Consider the following 14,702-nt stretch of genomic DNA (forward strand, 5'->3'; position numbering starts at 1 on the left):
CGGGTAACTGTGGGTGCTTGATTTAGAAACTATACTCTTTGCCTTTCCTGTATTGTTTCCTAATTGTATTAAAGTTCCTTTTCATTAAAGTCGTATATGTTTTGTGTTGATGCAGCAGATGGCAGAGCCTATTTAAAGCAGGCAGGTTTGCAAGGTCTGGGGTGCCCCTCTCCCTGTAACAGAGCTAGTATGGTGAATTATCTTATCTCTGTGGGTGTTTGGTCTTTGTTTATGAGCACATGTCTGCCTGAGGGGATTCACTGTGACTCTGGTCACAGAGTGTCCCCTTGAGAGAGTGTGTCTCCTTGAGAGAGAGTATCATGAGGGTCACTGGGATTTCCCAAAACCTACAAGAGGACCAGCAGATGCCCCTAAATATGCAGATTCATACAGATAATCAAATTTAGTGAGTAGGAATGGATTGAGGCAATTAGGATTAAAATATAATTTTTTAAAGCAGACATGAAGTTCACTGGGGGTGGTCCATTTACTTTAAAAACAATGAATCCAGGGGCCTCTCTGGTGGCCCAAGGGGTTAAGACGCAACCTATGAAGCTGTCCACAGCCTTTGCAGCACGAGTTCGATCCCCAACCAGGGAACTGCCCACATGGCGCAGCAGACCTCTCCTGGCTTGCCTGCTGCTCCCCTCAGCAGTGTATATCGGTCAGTCTGCCTGTTCTGTTCCCCACTCTGTCTCTAGTGCATCCTCTCACCCAAGCATTGCTTCTTACTGGAGATTGGATTATAGCAGTTTGATTAAGCATATATTTTTTAAAGATTTATTTATTTATGCATACAAGAGCTGGGGTACAGCCAGAGATGCGGGGGGTTCACCAGAGGCAGAGTGGGGAACAGAACAGGCAGACTGACCGAAATACACTGCTGAGGGGAGCAGTGGGAGAGTCAGGAGAGGTCTGCTTCCCCATGTGGGTCACTCCTTGGCTGGCCAGGGATTGAACTTGTACTGCAGAGGCAGCAGATTACTTCACAGTGCGGTGCTTAACCCCTTGTGCCACCAGGGAGGGCCTGATTAAACATATTTTTAAAGGTTTTAATACAGTCATTGGCATCAGAGTGTGCTTTCCCATTTGCAAATTTCTAATTCTGTGCACTAATACCTCAAAGACTGGATGACAACCATTTGAGACATGGGTTTAGTTTTCAGAGAATCTGCAAAATACCTTGCAAAGAACCAAGTTCATTCTACTCCACAGCCCTTGTGTCTGAGTTGACTAAACTGTGGAGACTCTTCTGAAATTTATTGTGCCCAAAGGAGTAATCACCTAATCCTTGAAGTGAATTTAACAGAATTACTTAGTGATCAAAAATGGAAAAATCCATTAACAGTACTCCCTGTGAGTGCTGCATATGCATAAAAGCATATTTCTGTAATTTCCTCTGAAAAATAGGATCTTTAACCCATATATCTGTTTATGTTGTTCCCAAAGAATTTGGGATCAAGAGAAGTTTTAATTTGCCCCCAAAGCTCCAGTTTGGAAGGGGTTTACTGACTTACCTTCTTCCAGTAGGTTGGAGAGGCTGGATAGTTGATGAAGATACTGAAGCTCTGACAGACCCAAATCTCTACCTCACATCCTGACCTCTCCTCTGCAAGGTTTTTATAATTCAGGTTTCACAGCGCCCCCACGTGGTGAACCACGGATAACTCACGAATATTCGGTGACCAGGAGATCAGCACCTTCCCTTGACTTCTTTTTTTCCCCAAGATTTATTTATTTATGCATACAAGAACTGGGGTGTAGACCAGAGGTGCGGGGAATGAGAGGATTCACCAGAAAGAGCTGGCAACAGAACAGGTAAATCTACTGAAATACACTGCTGAGGGGAGCAGCGGGCGAGGCAGGAGAGGTCTGCTGTGCCATGTGGTTAGGTCCCTGGTGGGGCATGGAACTTGTTGCTTCCGTGGCTGGTGATAGCTTGATAGCGCTGACTTTAACCCCTGCACCACCAGGGAGGCCCCCCCTTGACCTCTTTCCCATCCCACAGATGCTATCCACAAACTCTGGAGTTGGTCGGCCTCACACCTAATCAATCTATCAGTCCTTCTGATAGCTCCACTTTTCAATTGTAAGCACACAGTCCCACCAGTCTCACTCCCTTCCTAACATCCAGAGTCCAGCTTCCATCATCTCCATCACCTCTTCCTGCATTCCCTCCTGCCCCATCTCTGCCTTCCATCTTCCTCTCCTACCACATCTCCCCTCCCTGCTGTTTTCTCCTGAGCGGTTTGAGGGTATCTGTTCACCCTAGAGTCAGACCATGTCCTTCCTCTGCTCACAGCCATCCTTGGCCCCGCCTCACCCAGAGCAAATACCAGAATCTTCTCTTCTCCACAGGTAGGTCATGCACTCCACCCTCCTTGTCTGTTCAATATCTCTGGTCACCACTGGACAGTGGATTGCGTGTTATTTGTTTTCCATTGAAAGAAACCAGTTTTTTGGCCTCCCTGGTGGCACAAGGGATTAAGACGCAACCTGTGAAGCTACCCGCAGCCACTGCAGCACAAGTTCAATCCCCAGCCAGGAAGAAACCCACATGGCACAGCAGACCTCTCCTGTCTCGCCCGCTGCTCCCCTCAGCAGTGTATTTCAGTCAGTCTGCCTGTTCTGGTCCCCACTTTGTCTCTGGTGAATTCTCTCATCCCCCACACCTCTGGCTTGTACCCCAGTTCTTGTATGCATAAATAAATAAATCTTTTTAAAAAAATAAACCAGTTTTTTATTTTCCATTGGGCAAATCCACATTCTTCACCCTATACTCCCTGATCCTTACTCAACTCTCCCATCTATAACAAACATCTCACATTCTCTGACTATAAACTCTCATCCCACACATTTATGGTGCTCTTAAAAATGCATCCCTTGGATATCCAACTTCCATCACCACTTTTGTGCCCAGGCCACACCTCCCATAATGCTTCCTAACAATGACCCAGCTCTTGGGAGGCTTGGGGCCACTCTGACAGTGACATTGGCCCTGACCTAGACCACCACAGTGTCCTTAGAAAGGCTGGTGGTAGGACTCTACTGCACAACCATCCCTACTCTCTCCCCTACAGACGTAGCATGGGTAGAGCTGGGGTATGATGAAAAAAGACATTTTCAGAACCAGTAGACTACCTGCTGGCTCCTCAAGGCCCAGAACACCCTAAGCTGTAGATGTACAATCACCTGAAGCTGTGACACGTGACAAAACCCTTTCTGGTTCCCAGGTTCAGCACCTGAAAACATGGAGTGGGATCTCTGTAAGTCAAGATGTATTTTTTTAAATTTGTGACGTTTCTATTTTAGTTTTTACGTTTGTGTGGGGATAGCAGAACCCAAAAATGTACTATGTAGCGCCACCTAATGGCAGGAGGTGATAGTGCAGTCTCCCAGGGAAGGGCCCTTGGCCCTTCCCAGCCTTTGCATGTATCCCACATTTTTAAGAACCCTATGCTGGGTGCTTAGCCTGTGGGTACTGACTTCAGGGCCTGGTCTATCTTGTTGTCCACTATGGGAGTGAAGTCCAGAGACTGAGAAAAGACCCTCTCCAGCTCTGCCTCAGTTTCCCCCAGGGTACTACCTGCCTTGGCCTCACTCTTCCTCCCTGGTCCCTGATCTTCTGTCTGGTTGTCTGGGGACCTGACTATATCGCTGTGGGGGGGCCACAGGTGGGCAGTCCACCCACCCATGTGGATGACCTGGGTCCTTGTGACCTGAGTGAGGGGATCCCCAGAAAGATAATGTGGATAGGGAATTTGCATGCCACACAGTGCTGCCGGGAGCGGTGGAGGTTGTGTGCTCAGTGGGACCCCCAGAGTCCACTGTCATGGGCTGGAATGAGGATAGTAGCTCACTCCTCCTTGAGGGGCAGGGTCAGGACAGAAGGGGAGGATTCACAAGCTGAGAATGAGTTGAGTGAGAGTAATCTCTAGCCTAACTTTAAACATGCCACCAAGTGTCCCTCCACCAAAGCTGACTCCCATCCCACTCCCTGCCACAGAATCCCTGGGAGGGGGTTTTTATAAAAACTGATCATGTCATGCCCCTCCCCTGGAAATTGGAGTCCCAAAGCCCCAACTTTTCTGGGGATGAAGGAGGGGAGGACTGGGAGTATAAACCCTAGCCTGGGCCTGGCACGTGCCTGGTGCCCCACATATAGCCATTCACTCTCTCTCTCCTTCCCCCTGAGAGTCTAGTCCAGAGTCTTGGCTGAGAGGGGGATTACAGGAGAGATGTGTGCTGAATTCCAGGGACAGGTGAATGATTTGGGGGCTCCTCTGTATCCACCATCTAGGGTAGTGTGCACTACTGGTAGAAGGTTAAGCATCGGGTTTTGCTGAAAAAGCCCCTCTGTGGGGTGCTGGGTTATAAGAGGAGAGAAGGGTCTAGAAATTGTTGGTCATGCTGACTCACCAATCCAAACCAAGCTGGACTAAATAAGCTTTGGAACGTGTTAGAACGACTAGGGGGAGAGATGAATCTTGAAATGCCTATGTTAACAATGCTGTTTTCCACATTCCAGTCCAAATTGGTGATCTCCACTCTACAAACCCTTTGCTTAATTTAGCAGACAGCCAGATCTCAACATGGGATAGTTTGAAGGGCTTCCTGGGGAAGGCAATGTGGAGCTGGGCCTTGGAAGGTATGGAGTCTAAAAAGGAGGCAAGTTAGGGGTTGAGGGAGATTGGTCCAATGTCCAGAATAAAACGGCACTGGAACTGCAAGTATTTTTAAGGGTCACAGAGCAAGGGTCAAGGTGGGAGGGAAGGGCAGCATGTGCTGCAATCAGCTACTGAAGTGGGGAGTTCAGAATTCAGATCTAAGTGCTATAAAGACCCCACTGAGACCCAGAGAAGGAGGAGCTGGCAGGACACAGGCTTTCCATCTGGCTTCTGGGCACTCAAGTCTGTCCTCACTTCTGGACAGGCCTCCCTCTCTCCCCACCCCCCAAAAGGTGGATAAATGCCTGGCTTCCTTCTATACTGGTATGATTCAACTGCAGAGATAGGGATCAAGGGACGTGCAGGTTTAAAGGATGAACACTGCGCCTTCTTCCCCATTCCTAACAGTTTCTTGCTACAAGTGATTGCAGCCCATTTTGGGAGTTTCCCCTGAGCCTCACCTCCAACCCAGAGTTGGAGGGTAAACAGTCCAACCCAGAGTTGGAGGGTAAACAGCCCAACCCCTCACCCAGGACTGTAACCAGAACCCCTATAGCTATAGGTGTCTGCTCCCACCACCCCCTGCCAGCCTCCCCTGCCCCTGCCCCACAGTGCCCCTTCCTGTAGGCCCTCCTCCCAGACATTCCTGCATCCTGGAGTCCTGTACAGAGTTGAATTCTGGATGGGATGTTCCCAGCCTGAGGTCCCCGAAGAGGGGGCAGGCCGGGGTGGGGAGCAGCTCCAAGAAGCGGCGGGATGGTTCCAGCCACCGAACCACGCGTGTTTTATTGGTGGATACACACAGGAAGAAAGAAGGGAATTCCCCAGCGTGGATCCCAACCCCAGCCTTCCCTCCCCGCCTCCAGGTGTCCTTGTAATTCCTGGGTCTTCTCTACGAAGACTGGGGTTGAGGGCGGGAAGGTGGGACCCCAGGAACCCTCGCTCTGCCGGGGTTGTGGGGGTCTGAGCCGGTGCCACACGATCCACTACCGGGGCCAGCCGTCGGCAGTGGGCAGGCGGCGCAGGGCGGGGCCCGGCCGTAGGGGCTCTGCCAGAGGCCTGGCCAGTAGCAAGGGGTAGGGGAAGGTCTTGGGAAAGTCACCAGGCCCCCCAGGAGCAGGTGAGAGGCGCTCAGACTTGATGTTGAGTGGGGGGGTTGGCGGGGAGGCGCTGCGGGCCAGGGGGCCTTCCTCTCCCAGGCTGCGGCCCCCACTGCAGAGAGAGAGAGAAGAGAGGCAAGGGCTCACTGAGGACGAGTGAAAGTCAGGAAGGTGGCACGGCTAGGGCAGACTCCGGAGGAAGGGCCTTGGGAAAAGAGGGGGTGGCGGTTCCTCCTGGGGCCTCCAAAATAGCCGCCCACCCACACCAGGAACTGCTATTCAGGGCTGAGTGCAAAACCTGGAGTGACCACCAGGGGTCAGCAATGGCTAGGAACTTCGGAAGACCTGGCGCCTCCCCGCTCCCTCCAGAGTTCCCCATCCCCCGCCCCCCCCGGGGAACCAAACCCAGACAGGGCTATTACCTGGGCTGTGTTGGTGTGACAGGAGGCCCATCACCTCTCGAGGGCTGCCAGGGGGCCAGGGTGGGGGGCTGCAGCAAGCTGGGGGGTGGAGGAGGGTCTCCCAGGCCATATTCTAAAGAGGGAGCAAAAGGAGTAAGCCAAGGCCTGGACCTGGGGATTCCCTTGACGAAGCCCCACCCATTTCACCAGTCTGTTTTCAGTTCCAGTTGGTGGGGGAGTGTGAAAGCCTCCCCCACCAGGGGGAGTGAGGGTGGGGGATGCCTACCTGGGGGGCCTGCGGGGAGGAAGGGGAAACTCCCCAGTGGGGGTCCTGGGGCTGCAGCAGAGCAAGGACTCTGCAGGCTCCCGTAGAGGCCTCTCTGCAGGGATAGAGGGTGAAAGGGAAACTGAAGTCAGCACCCAGGCCACCCTGCTTGCCCCCCATCAGCCCTGTCACATCTTCCCCTCACTCACCGAAGTGCTCAGTCCTCCTCTGGCTCCTGTCAAGCCACCAGGCAGGTCTTGCCTCCTCCCTTCTGCAGCCAGGTACAAGGGGGATGGTGTCTTGCTGGCAAGGTGGCTCGATGAGAAGAGAGGGTGTGCCAGGCCTGGTGAGAGGAGACCCGTACCACAAGAGAGGGCAGGTGGCCCTGTCATCTAATGAGGTGAGGTCCAGAGGTGATACACACAGCCAAGCAGTACCACAGCCAAGATCCCCTCAACAGAAACCTCCCTGAGACCCCCCCCTCCTCCCCCAGTGCCTGTGCCTCATGCTCACCTGGGGGCCCAGCTTTGGGGGCTGCTGGCCGGAAGGGGGATGGGCGACTCTGGGCAGGCAAGGCCTCTCCCAGCCCACTGGGGTCACAGCCTGGTGGAGGCAGGGCCCCATAAACCATGTCCGGGATTGGCATAGTGGGGGCTGCTGGCTAAGGGCAAAAGAGGAGGTAACTGGTTGTAGGAAATTGGCAATAGGGGCACCAAGTTCAAGACAGAAAATGCCAATGAGTTGAGGAGGCAGCCTCCACCTCTTGGAAGCTCACTACTGCTCATCTCTCAGGCCCAACCCCATAGCACTGGGGGAGCCTGTGTCTGACTCTATTACCCCTCAACAGCTAGGTCCATAGCTAGTGTCTAACTCAATATGGGGTTCAGCACTGAGGAGGCTTCCTGGGATACTGATCAATCAAAGAAATAAAAAAAGAAAGGAATTGTTTCCCTGTTGAAATTTTAATGATCTATAAAACCCAAGCTACAGTGCCTACTCCTCCAGGAAGCCTTCCCTGCCTATCCCCAAACTCTAGGCTTCCCCACCCATGTCCATACTCCAGGCTTACTGGCCTTAGTCCCTCTTTCAGTCCCAGTCTCTATCACTTGGGCCTCAGAGATGAGAAGGAACCCTATTCATGGCAGGACCAGGAGTCACTTACATGGAGCCGGGGCCGGGGCAAAGCTGGGTCGCCCCCATCACCTGCCAGCCTCCGCAGCTTCTCTCCTGGCCCCTCAGGCCCCTCATCTGGCTCCAGCTCTGGTCCATCGAGGCCCACACCCCTCCGCTTCAGTGTCTGTGGGGAGGGAAGACAAGAGAGTGGGATTTCCCCCTTCCTCCCACGGGAACGGTTCTATGAGAGGGGAGAGAGCTCTGTGGGTAGGGCACTGTGCAGGCACCCATTGCTCCAGTCAAGCCCCAATGATTAACCCCCAGTGAGGGGCCTCCCTGGTGGCACAAGGGATTAAGTCTCAGCACTGCAGCATGAGTTTGATCCCTGGCCAGGGAGCTACCCATATGGCGCAGCAGACCTCTCCTGTCTCGCCTGCTGCTCCCCTCAGCAGTGTACTTCAGTCACTCCCCCGTTCTGCTCCACACTGTCTCTGGTGAATCCTTTCACACCCCAGCACCTCTGGCCTAGATACCAGCTCTTGAATGCATAAATAAATAAAATAAATCTTAAAAAAAAAAAAAAAAAAAACAGTGAGTGACAGCCCCTCTTATGAAGCCCCAACTGCGAGTGATAGAGGGACTGTCCGCCCTGTTACCAGAAAGGCAGGGGACTCACCATGGCTGCTGGCACTGTCCTAACACTACTCCTGAATAAGGCTCAAGCACCCCCTTTCTGCCCCCAAGCACAGCTGGGCGCTGAGAATACTGAGCTACCTTCCCCAGGAGCCATCCTGGGTGGTAGATATGGGGCTGAACCAGCTAGTGCAGGGGCTGCTTCTGCCTCTCTCCCAAGGATGCTTTGGTCCAGACGAACACTCCTGGATCTCGGTGAGCTCTACATGCTTTTATTCTCTATCTATGTGTGTCTCTTTATCTCTGTGTTTACCTGTCTCTCCCTCTATATCCCCTCCCCCCATTAATCACAGCAGGGATTTAAAAGCACACTCCCTGGAGATGGACAGATCTAGGTGCACATTCTGCTTCCACCACATGTGTGCTGTATGACCTTCACAGATGGCGAGGACTCCTCTTGCCTCAAGTCCCTCTTCTTGTAGAAGCAGGTGACAGCCTACTCGTCAAATGGGTGACAGGCTTAAATGGGATGATGTGTGAAGGAATGGAGCCTGCCATGCACAGTGGTTTTTATTTCTGCTGTCCAGATGGCTGCCCTAGAAGGGACCCTCATTACTCCAGACCTGGTTTTTACTGGCAGCAAAGCCAGATCTCAACCCTTGTCTTTTATGCAAACCAAGTCTCTAGGCTCTGACTAAGCAGTAAATGTCAGGCTACATGAACCAGGAAGGGAGCCCAGGGGTACCTCCAGGATGTCGGTGTTGGTGCGGCTCTCGTGGGGCTCACTGTACTCTGTGTACTTCAGGAGCACGCGGTCCATGTCTGTGCTGGCATACTGGAAAAGCCGATTGGCACTGTTGAAGATGATGAGGGCTATCTCACAGTCACAGAGCACACTCAGCTCATAGGCCTTCTTCATCAGCCCAAACTTCCGCTTGGTAAATGTCACCTAGACCGAGGACCCACAGGCAGGGAAAAAGAAGGCAAAGATTTGTGGTGGTGTGGGGGAGATGAAGGGGCCTCACATTCCTCAGGATTCTAGTCTTTGGGTGTGCTGTTCTTTATGGTTGTATTCTCCTTCTCACTTCTCAACCTGGTAAACTCCTATTGATGCCTCCAAACCCAGCCCCAATACCCTCTCCTTTGGAAAGTTTTCTTTGATGTCCCAGGAAGAGGCCACACTCCTTCACTGAGCTTTGCCCATTCATGTCTCCCTCTGAAGAAGCCCTCTGACTTGGGTGTGATTGTTTCTATGTCTCTTAAGCCTTAAACGCCAGGCTTCAGGGGAAGAAATAAACAAAGCATCATGAAAATGAAAGATGCTATATCTCTAACTCCTGACATTGCATCCAGGCTGCAAATTCCCTTGCAGCTCCCCACAAATGACCAGGCTTTTACATAGCCTGTGTTCTGTATTGGGAACACCTTCCCCACAACCTGCTGTTCCACCAGGTGAACTCACCTGCCGATTCCTTTGGTCCAGAATGCGAGAGATTTGAATTTTTTTCCTCCCCATCCTCCCAGGCTGGGTGGCGACCTTGATCTAGTGGAGAAGAGGTTAGGGTGGGTGGGTGGTGAGTGGGACCAGGCACCCAGCCTCTCTCTTGTCCCCTGCCTGCCCCTGCCAGGCACTGAGAAGGAGATGGGAAATTAAGACAGGCTGGGTCACAGCCCCACTCAACCAACCCAGGATGCAACAGATGCTCAATGAATATTTTCAAACCAGTTCCACAAAAGAGAGCTGGCCAAGGGCAAAGACGCAGGTAAAGATTCCCCCACCCCAACCTTGAAAACAAAACGAGCTGGTAGCTGTGGGACCTCAGGTGTGCTTGACCTTCTGGGCCTCCCTGTATGTTTAGTGGGGTTAATAGTGCTGTGCACTGTCCAATGATATCAAAGATAAAATGAAATAACCCATTCAAGACATTCAGATCTTCCCAGGACACAGCAGATGCCACATATGTGCTGCTGTTACAAACACTGGTGACAGCCTAAAAACCACAAGCAGGCCAGGTCAGGGGGGCATCTGAAGTCCACACCAGATGGTGCTCAGCAAACATTAGTGGATTGAATTGGGAATCCTGAGCCACTGAAGCTGAGCCTTGTCCACACAGCAGACACCTTCAATCCATAGCAGCCCCAATGAGCAAGATCAAAAGCCGTAATTATTAGAAAATATATGTCAAAAACAACATTGAGATTGGAAAAAAGACTCAAAGGAAATGATGATGGTGGAAATTGTGTGTGTTTTTTTCCCCTTTAAAAAAATTTCAGGGCCACCCTGGTGGCGCAAGGGGTTAAGACACAACCTATGAAGCTATGTGCAGCCACTGCAGCACAAGTTCAATCTCCAGCCTGGGAGCTACCCACATGGCACAGCCGACCTCTCCTGCCTCGCCCGCTGCTCCCCTCAGAAGTGTATTTCAGTAAATCCACCTGTTCTCTTCGCCACTCTGTCTCTGGTGAATCGTCTTACCCCCCGTACCTCTGGCCTATACCCCAGTTCTTATATGCATAAATAAATCAGTCTTTAAAAAAAAATAAGTTCAAATACAATTCATATAAAATTAACCATTTAAAGTGAACAATTCAGGGCCTCCCCTGGTGGTGCAGCGGTTGAGCGCTGGACTGAGAAGCTGCCCGCAGCCTCTGCAATGCCGGTTCGATCCCCGGCCACCGGTGAGGGTCCCACATGGCGTGACAGACCTCTCCTGCCGCCTGCTGCTCCCCTCAACAGTGTACTTCAGTCAGTCTGCCTGTTCTGTTCCCCGTTCTGTCTCTGGGGAATCCTCTCACCCTCCACTCCTCTGGCCTGTGTCCCAGTTCTTGTATGCATAAATAAATCTTTTAAAAAAATAAAGTGAACAATTCAGTTGCATTTGAATTCACCATCCCTCTCTAGTTTTAGAATATCCCATCCCCCCAGATGACCCCATCTCCCTTACCCTACCCCACACAACCACCAATCGGCCTTCTGTCTCTGTGAATTTGCCTACTCTGGATGTTTCATATAAATGGATTACTTACTATGTTGACTTTTCGCCCCTAGTGATTACAAATTATTTTAATTAAAAAATAGATTAAAATAAGAGATTAAAATTATTTTTAATAAAAAAAATTTTTTAAGAATAGCAAAATAGGGTCTCCCAGGCAATACAGGGGTTGGAGCCTCAGCACTATCAAGTGATCACCAGCCACTGTGGCATGAGTTCAATCCCCAGCCAGGGAGCTGACCCACATGGCACAGCAGACCTCTCCTGTCTCACCCACTGCTCCCCTCAGCAGTGTATTTTGGTGGATCCACCTGTTCTGCTCCCCATTCTGTCTCTGGTGAGTCCTCTCACCTCCCCTGTGCCTCTGTCCTACATCCCAGTTCTTGTATGCATAAATAAATAAATCTTTTAAAAAGTAGAATAAAATTAATATATTAAAAATAATAACAAAGAATAGCAAAAGAGCAGAATCCCAGCCTGCCCACTTCCCAGAAGAAGGAGGTAGGGATGGCCTGGAAAAGCCTCAGGTTTGGAGTCCTCAGATGGGGGTTTGGGCCCAGCGTGTCTTGGAAAAAATGCCGGGCCCTCCTCATAAAGATCTGGGATCTCCTTGATGGGGACCCCAAGCAGCTTGGGGGCCACAAGAAGCAGAATATTGGGGTCTGGGCCTTACCCACAACCCCTACCACCAATACAGTCCTCCTGACAAATTCCATCTTGTCCAGCACCTAATGTCCATCTTTTTTTTTTTTTTAAAGATTTATTTATTTATTTATACAAGCACTGGGTACAGTCAGAAGCGAGGAAGGGTGAGAGAATTCATCAGAGCCAGAGCGGGGAACAGAACAGGCAGAGTGATGAAATACACTGCTGAGGGGAGCAGCGGGCACGGCAGGAGGTGTCTGTCGCACCATGTGGGACCCTCGCTGGCAGCCAGGGATGAACCAGCACTGCAAAGGTTGCGGGCAGCTTCACAGCCCAGCGCTCAACCGCTGCGCCACCAGGGGAGGCCCTAATGTCCATCTTGTCCAGCACCTAACCCACTGTATAGATGCCTGAGACCCTAAGAGGATGGGCCGCCCTACCCACTTTATTACCACACTGGACCTTATAGCCCCTCCCAAGTCACAGGTGACTTTAGCTTCAGGTGAACAGCCTGCCAGAGTCAGGGGTGCCCACTCTTGAGCCCTAGCCAGCCCCTGGCCCACTGGATGGTCCTCAGTCAGAAAGGTCTCTCCCTAAGGCTTTAGTTTGCTGTTTTGCAAATGGGGTGAGTATGAAATGCAGAGCACACAGTACAAGGCCTGTGAATGAACTCTAAGGAAGTATAAGGAAATCTAGAGCCATCTCTGGGAGGAGTCATATCTGCTTCCCAGACCTCAGCACAAGGAGTCTGGGCAGGATTCTCCATGGTCTCAGAATCCCAGGATCCAGCAATGTGCAATACCCTAGCAGCCTTTGGCCCACTATGTGATCCCAGGCACACACTTCACCCTCTCTGGCCTAGGTCTCTGAGCTGTCACAACTATGCAGAGCTCCAGCTAGAGAAGCCCCAGCCCTGGCCCCCCAGGTCCAGCTTAACTTGCTAAATTTAACATCCAGGGCTAATTTTAATCCCCAGCTGGAATCAGGAGTGTTCCCACGGCTGGGATGTGTTGCCCTTGCCCTCATGGGTCCCCGGGGATGGGAGGGGGGCACTGGCCCCAGAGGTCCCAGTGCCAAGATGACTCCGGAAATGCCCCCACGCCTAGAGTCCCATGGGAACATAGGCTTGGACTCAAGTGTCTGCACTGGAAGAATGACTTGGGCCCCTTCTCACTATGTACCCATTTTAGACAAGGACAGTCCAGTTAGGGCGGGGTTCACAGGTGTGGGGGGCGGGGAAAGGCAGGGGCTGCTGCTGAGTTGAGACCCAAGAGTCAAGACAGGAAGTGAGTTCCAGGCAGAAGGAATAGCAGGTGTGGGCCTGAGTCTGCAAAAGGGGCAGTAAAGAGGCTGAAGTGAGAAGGGTAGGAGGAGTAACCTCAGAGACAGGGCCATCTGGGTCCTCCGAGCTGTGGGGAGGCCTGTGGGGTTTGGTCTAAGAGGAGTGGGGAGACATGGAAGGGTTTGAGCAAAGAAGGGCCAGAGTTTGACACCTCATTTTCATTGTGGCTGCCACGGGGGCAGGACTATTGGGGGCTGGGGTAGAGATGGCAGGAGGCCAGAGGGGTGGCCAGGCTCATCTGTCTGGATAGAGGTTGAAGCGGAGGGCCTCTCTGTGCTGGGTCTGCCTCACATACTTTGAGTCACTGTTTTCTAAGGTGTATTGGGTCCCCCTGAAGCTACATCATCCCCTGCCTACATCATCTCTTGTGTCAGGCAATGCAGGAGCAGATAGGCTTGTGGAAGGGTTTGCTCATCTGACTCTGATAACCCTGAAACCACCAAACCTTACCCAGGAACCAAAGTGATCTCTGGCTATTGAGGGATCTAGCCAATGCATGGGCCCCTCACGCCCTATGGAGTGCCACTGCCTTCCCTCAGGAGAAAATTCCAGCCCTCAGTTTGGCATTCAAGGTCCCTGCCCCCAGAGAGCCCCCGCTACCTTTCTCTACTTTTCATACATGTTTCTGCCTGGACAGCTCTTTGTCCCTTCTTCACCTGGCCAATTCCTAGTCATACTTCAAAACCCAGCTCAAAAATTTTATTCCTCCAGGAAGCCCTCCCTGCCCTGTCCAGAAAGGACAGGCAGCCTCTGTCCTTTCCCTTCTGACACCCTGGGCATATATATTCAAGTGTGTATATCCAATTGCCTCCCCCAGACTAGAGGCTACTCAAGACTAGACATAGGGGAGACTGGAAAGATTTGATGAATGGACCAGGTCAACAGAGATACTTTTGAAGTTCCCCCAGCTTCCCTCAACAACTTCCTCTCAGACTCCCCCACACACACACTCATGACTCCCTACCCAGAAATACACGCGCATGCAAATCCAGCCACTCAGCATGGACCTGTCTCAGGCCAGGTGTGAAGGGCTAGCCAGGGAGTGCGGAGGCGGAGGGTCCAGGGTGTGCATATATTTGTACTCACATGCAAATCCCCACCGGAGCCGCAGACAGAACCAGTGGCTGTTCTCCAGATGTTGGTGTGCTGGGAACTGCTGGGGGGAAGTGGCGGCACATGTGGCACGAGGGGGAGAGTGAGGTTTGAGGAGGCCTCTGCTGTGTATTTATCCCCACACCCAACATCCAACCTGAAAGCAAAGGGCTTGTGGCATCTGCCCAACACAGATGTAGAAAGATAGACCCATGGACCCAGGAAAGGAGCTGGGAAGAAGGGTCAGGAGAAATCCAAGAGGGCTTCTTGGAAGAGGGAGTATGTAATTGAGTCTTTATAGAGCAACTAAATGGGGACCTAAGCAGATGAACAGGAGGGTGGGCATCTCCACCCCTTTCTTTGAACCTTCGCACTTAGCATTTATTAAGTCTCAACCATGTATCAAACACTGCTAAACTGACTTCAAAAGAAGTAGAAAGTTTGAGTAGGT

The 14,702-nt window shown here is 51.7% G+C and overlaps 1 protein-coding gene across 1 annotated transcript; it reads right to left on the reverse strand.

Moving 5' to 3' along the window:
* Positions 1-5,617: 5,617 nt before the first annotated feature.
* On the reverse strand, positions 5,618-14,456 carry MEF2B (myocyte enhancer factor 2B). Its single transcript, XM_037506240.1, has 9 exons — positions 14,246-14,456; positions 9,642-9,722; positions 8,925-9,128; positions 7,596-7,730; positions 6,947-7,094; positions 6,643-6,776; positions 6,455-6,548; positions 6,190-6,301; positions 5,618-5,879 (listed from the first exon to the last, which is right to left on the reverse strand). The coding sequence occupies exons 2-9, from the start codon at positions 9,693-9,695 to the stop codon at positions 5,654-5,656; spliced, it is 1,107 nt and encodes a 368-aa protein (XP_037362137.1). The 5' UTR covers positions 9,696-9,722; positions 14,246-14,456; the 3' UTR covers positions 5,618-5,653.
* Positions 14,457-14,702: the final 246 nt, after the last annotated feature.

The sequence above is a fragment of the Talpa occidentalis genome, unplaced genomic scaffold (assembly GCF_014898055.3).
Source record: "Talpa occidentalis isolate TD23 unplaced genomic scaffold, MPIMG_talOcc4v2.1 talOcc4.12, whole genome shotgun sequence".
NCBI classification, from domain to species: Eukaryota; Metazoa; Chordata; class Mammalia; order Eulipotyphla; family Talpidae; genus Talpa; species Talpa occidentalis.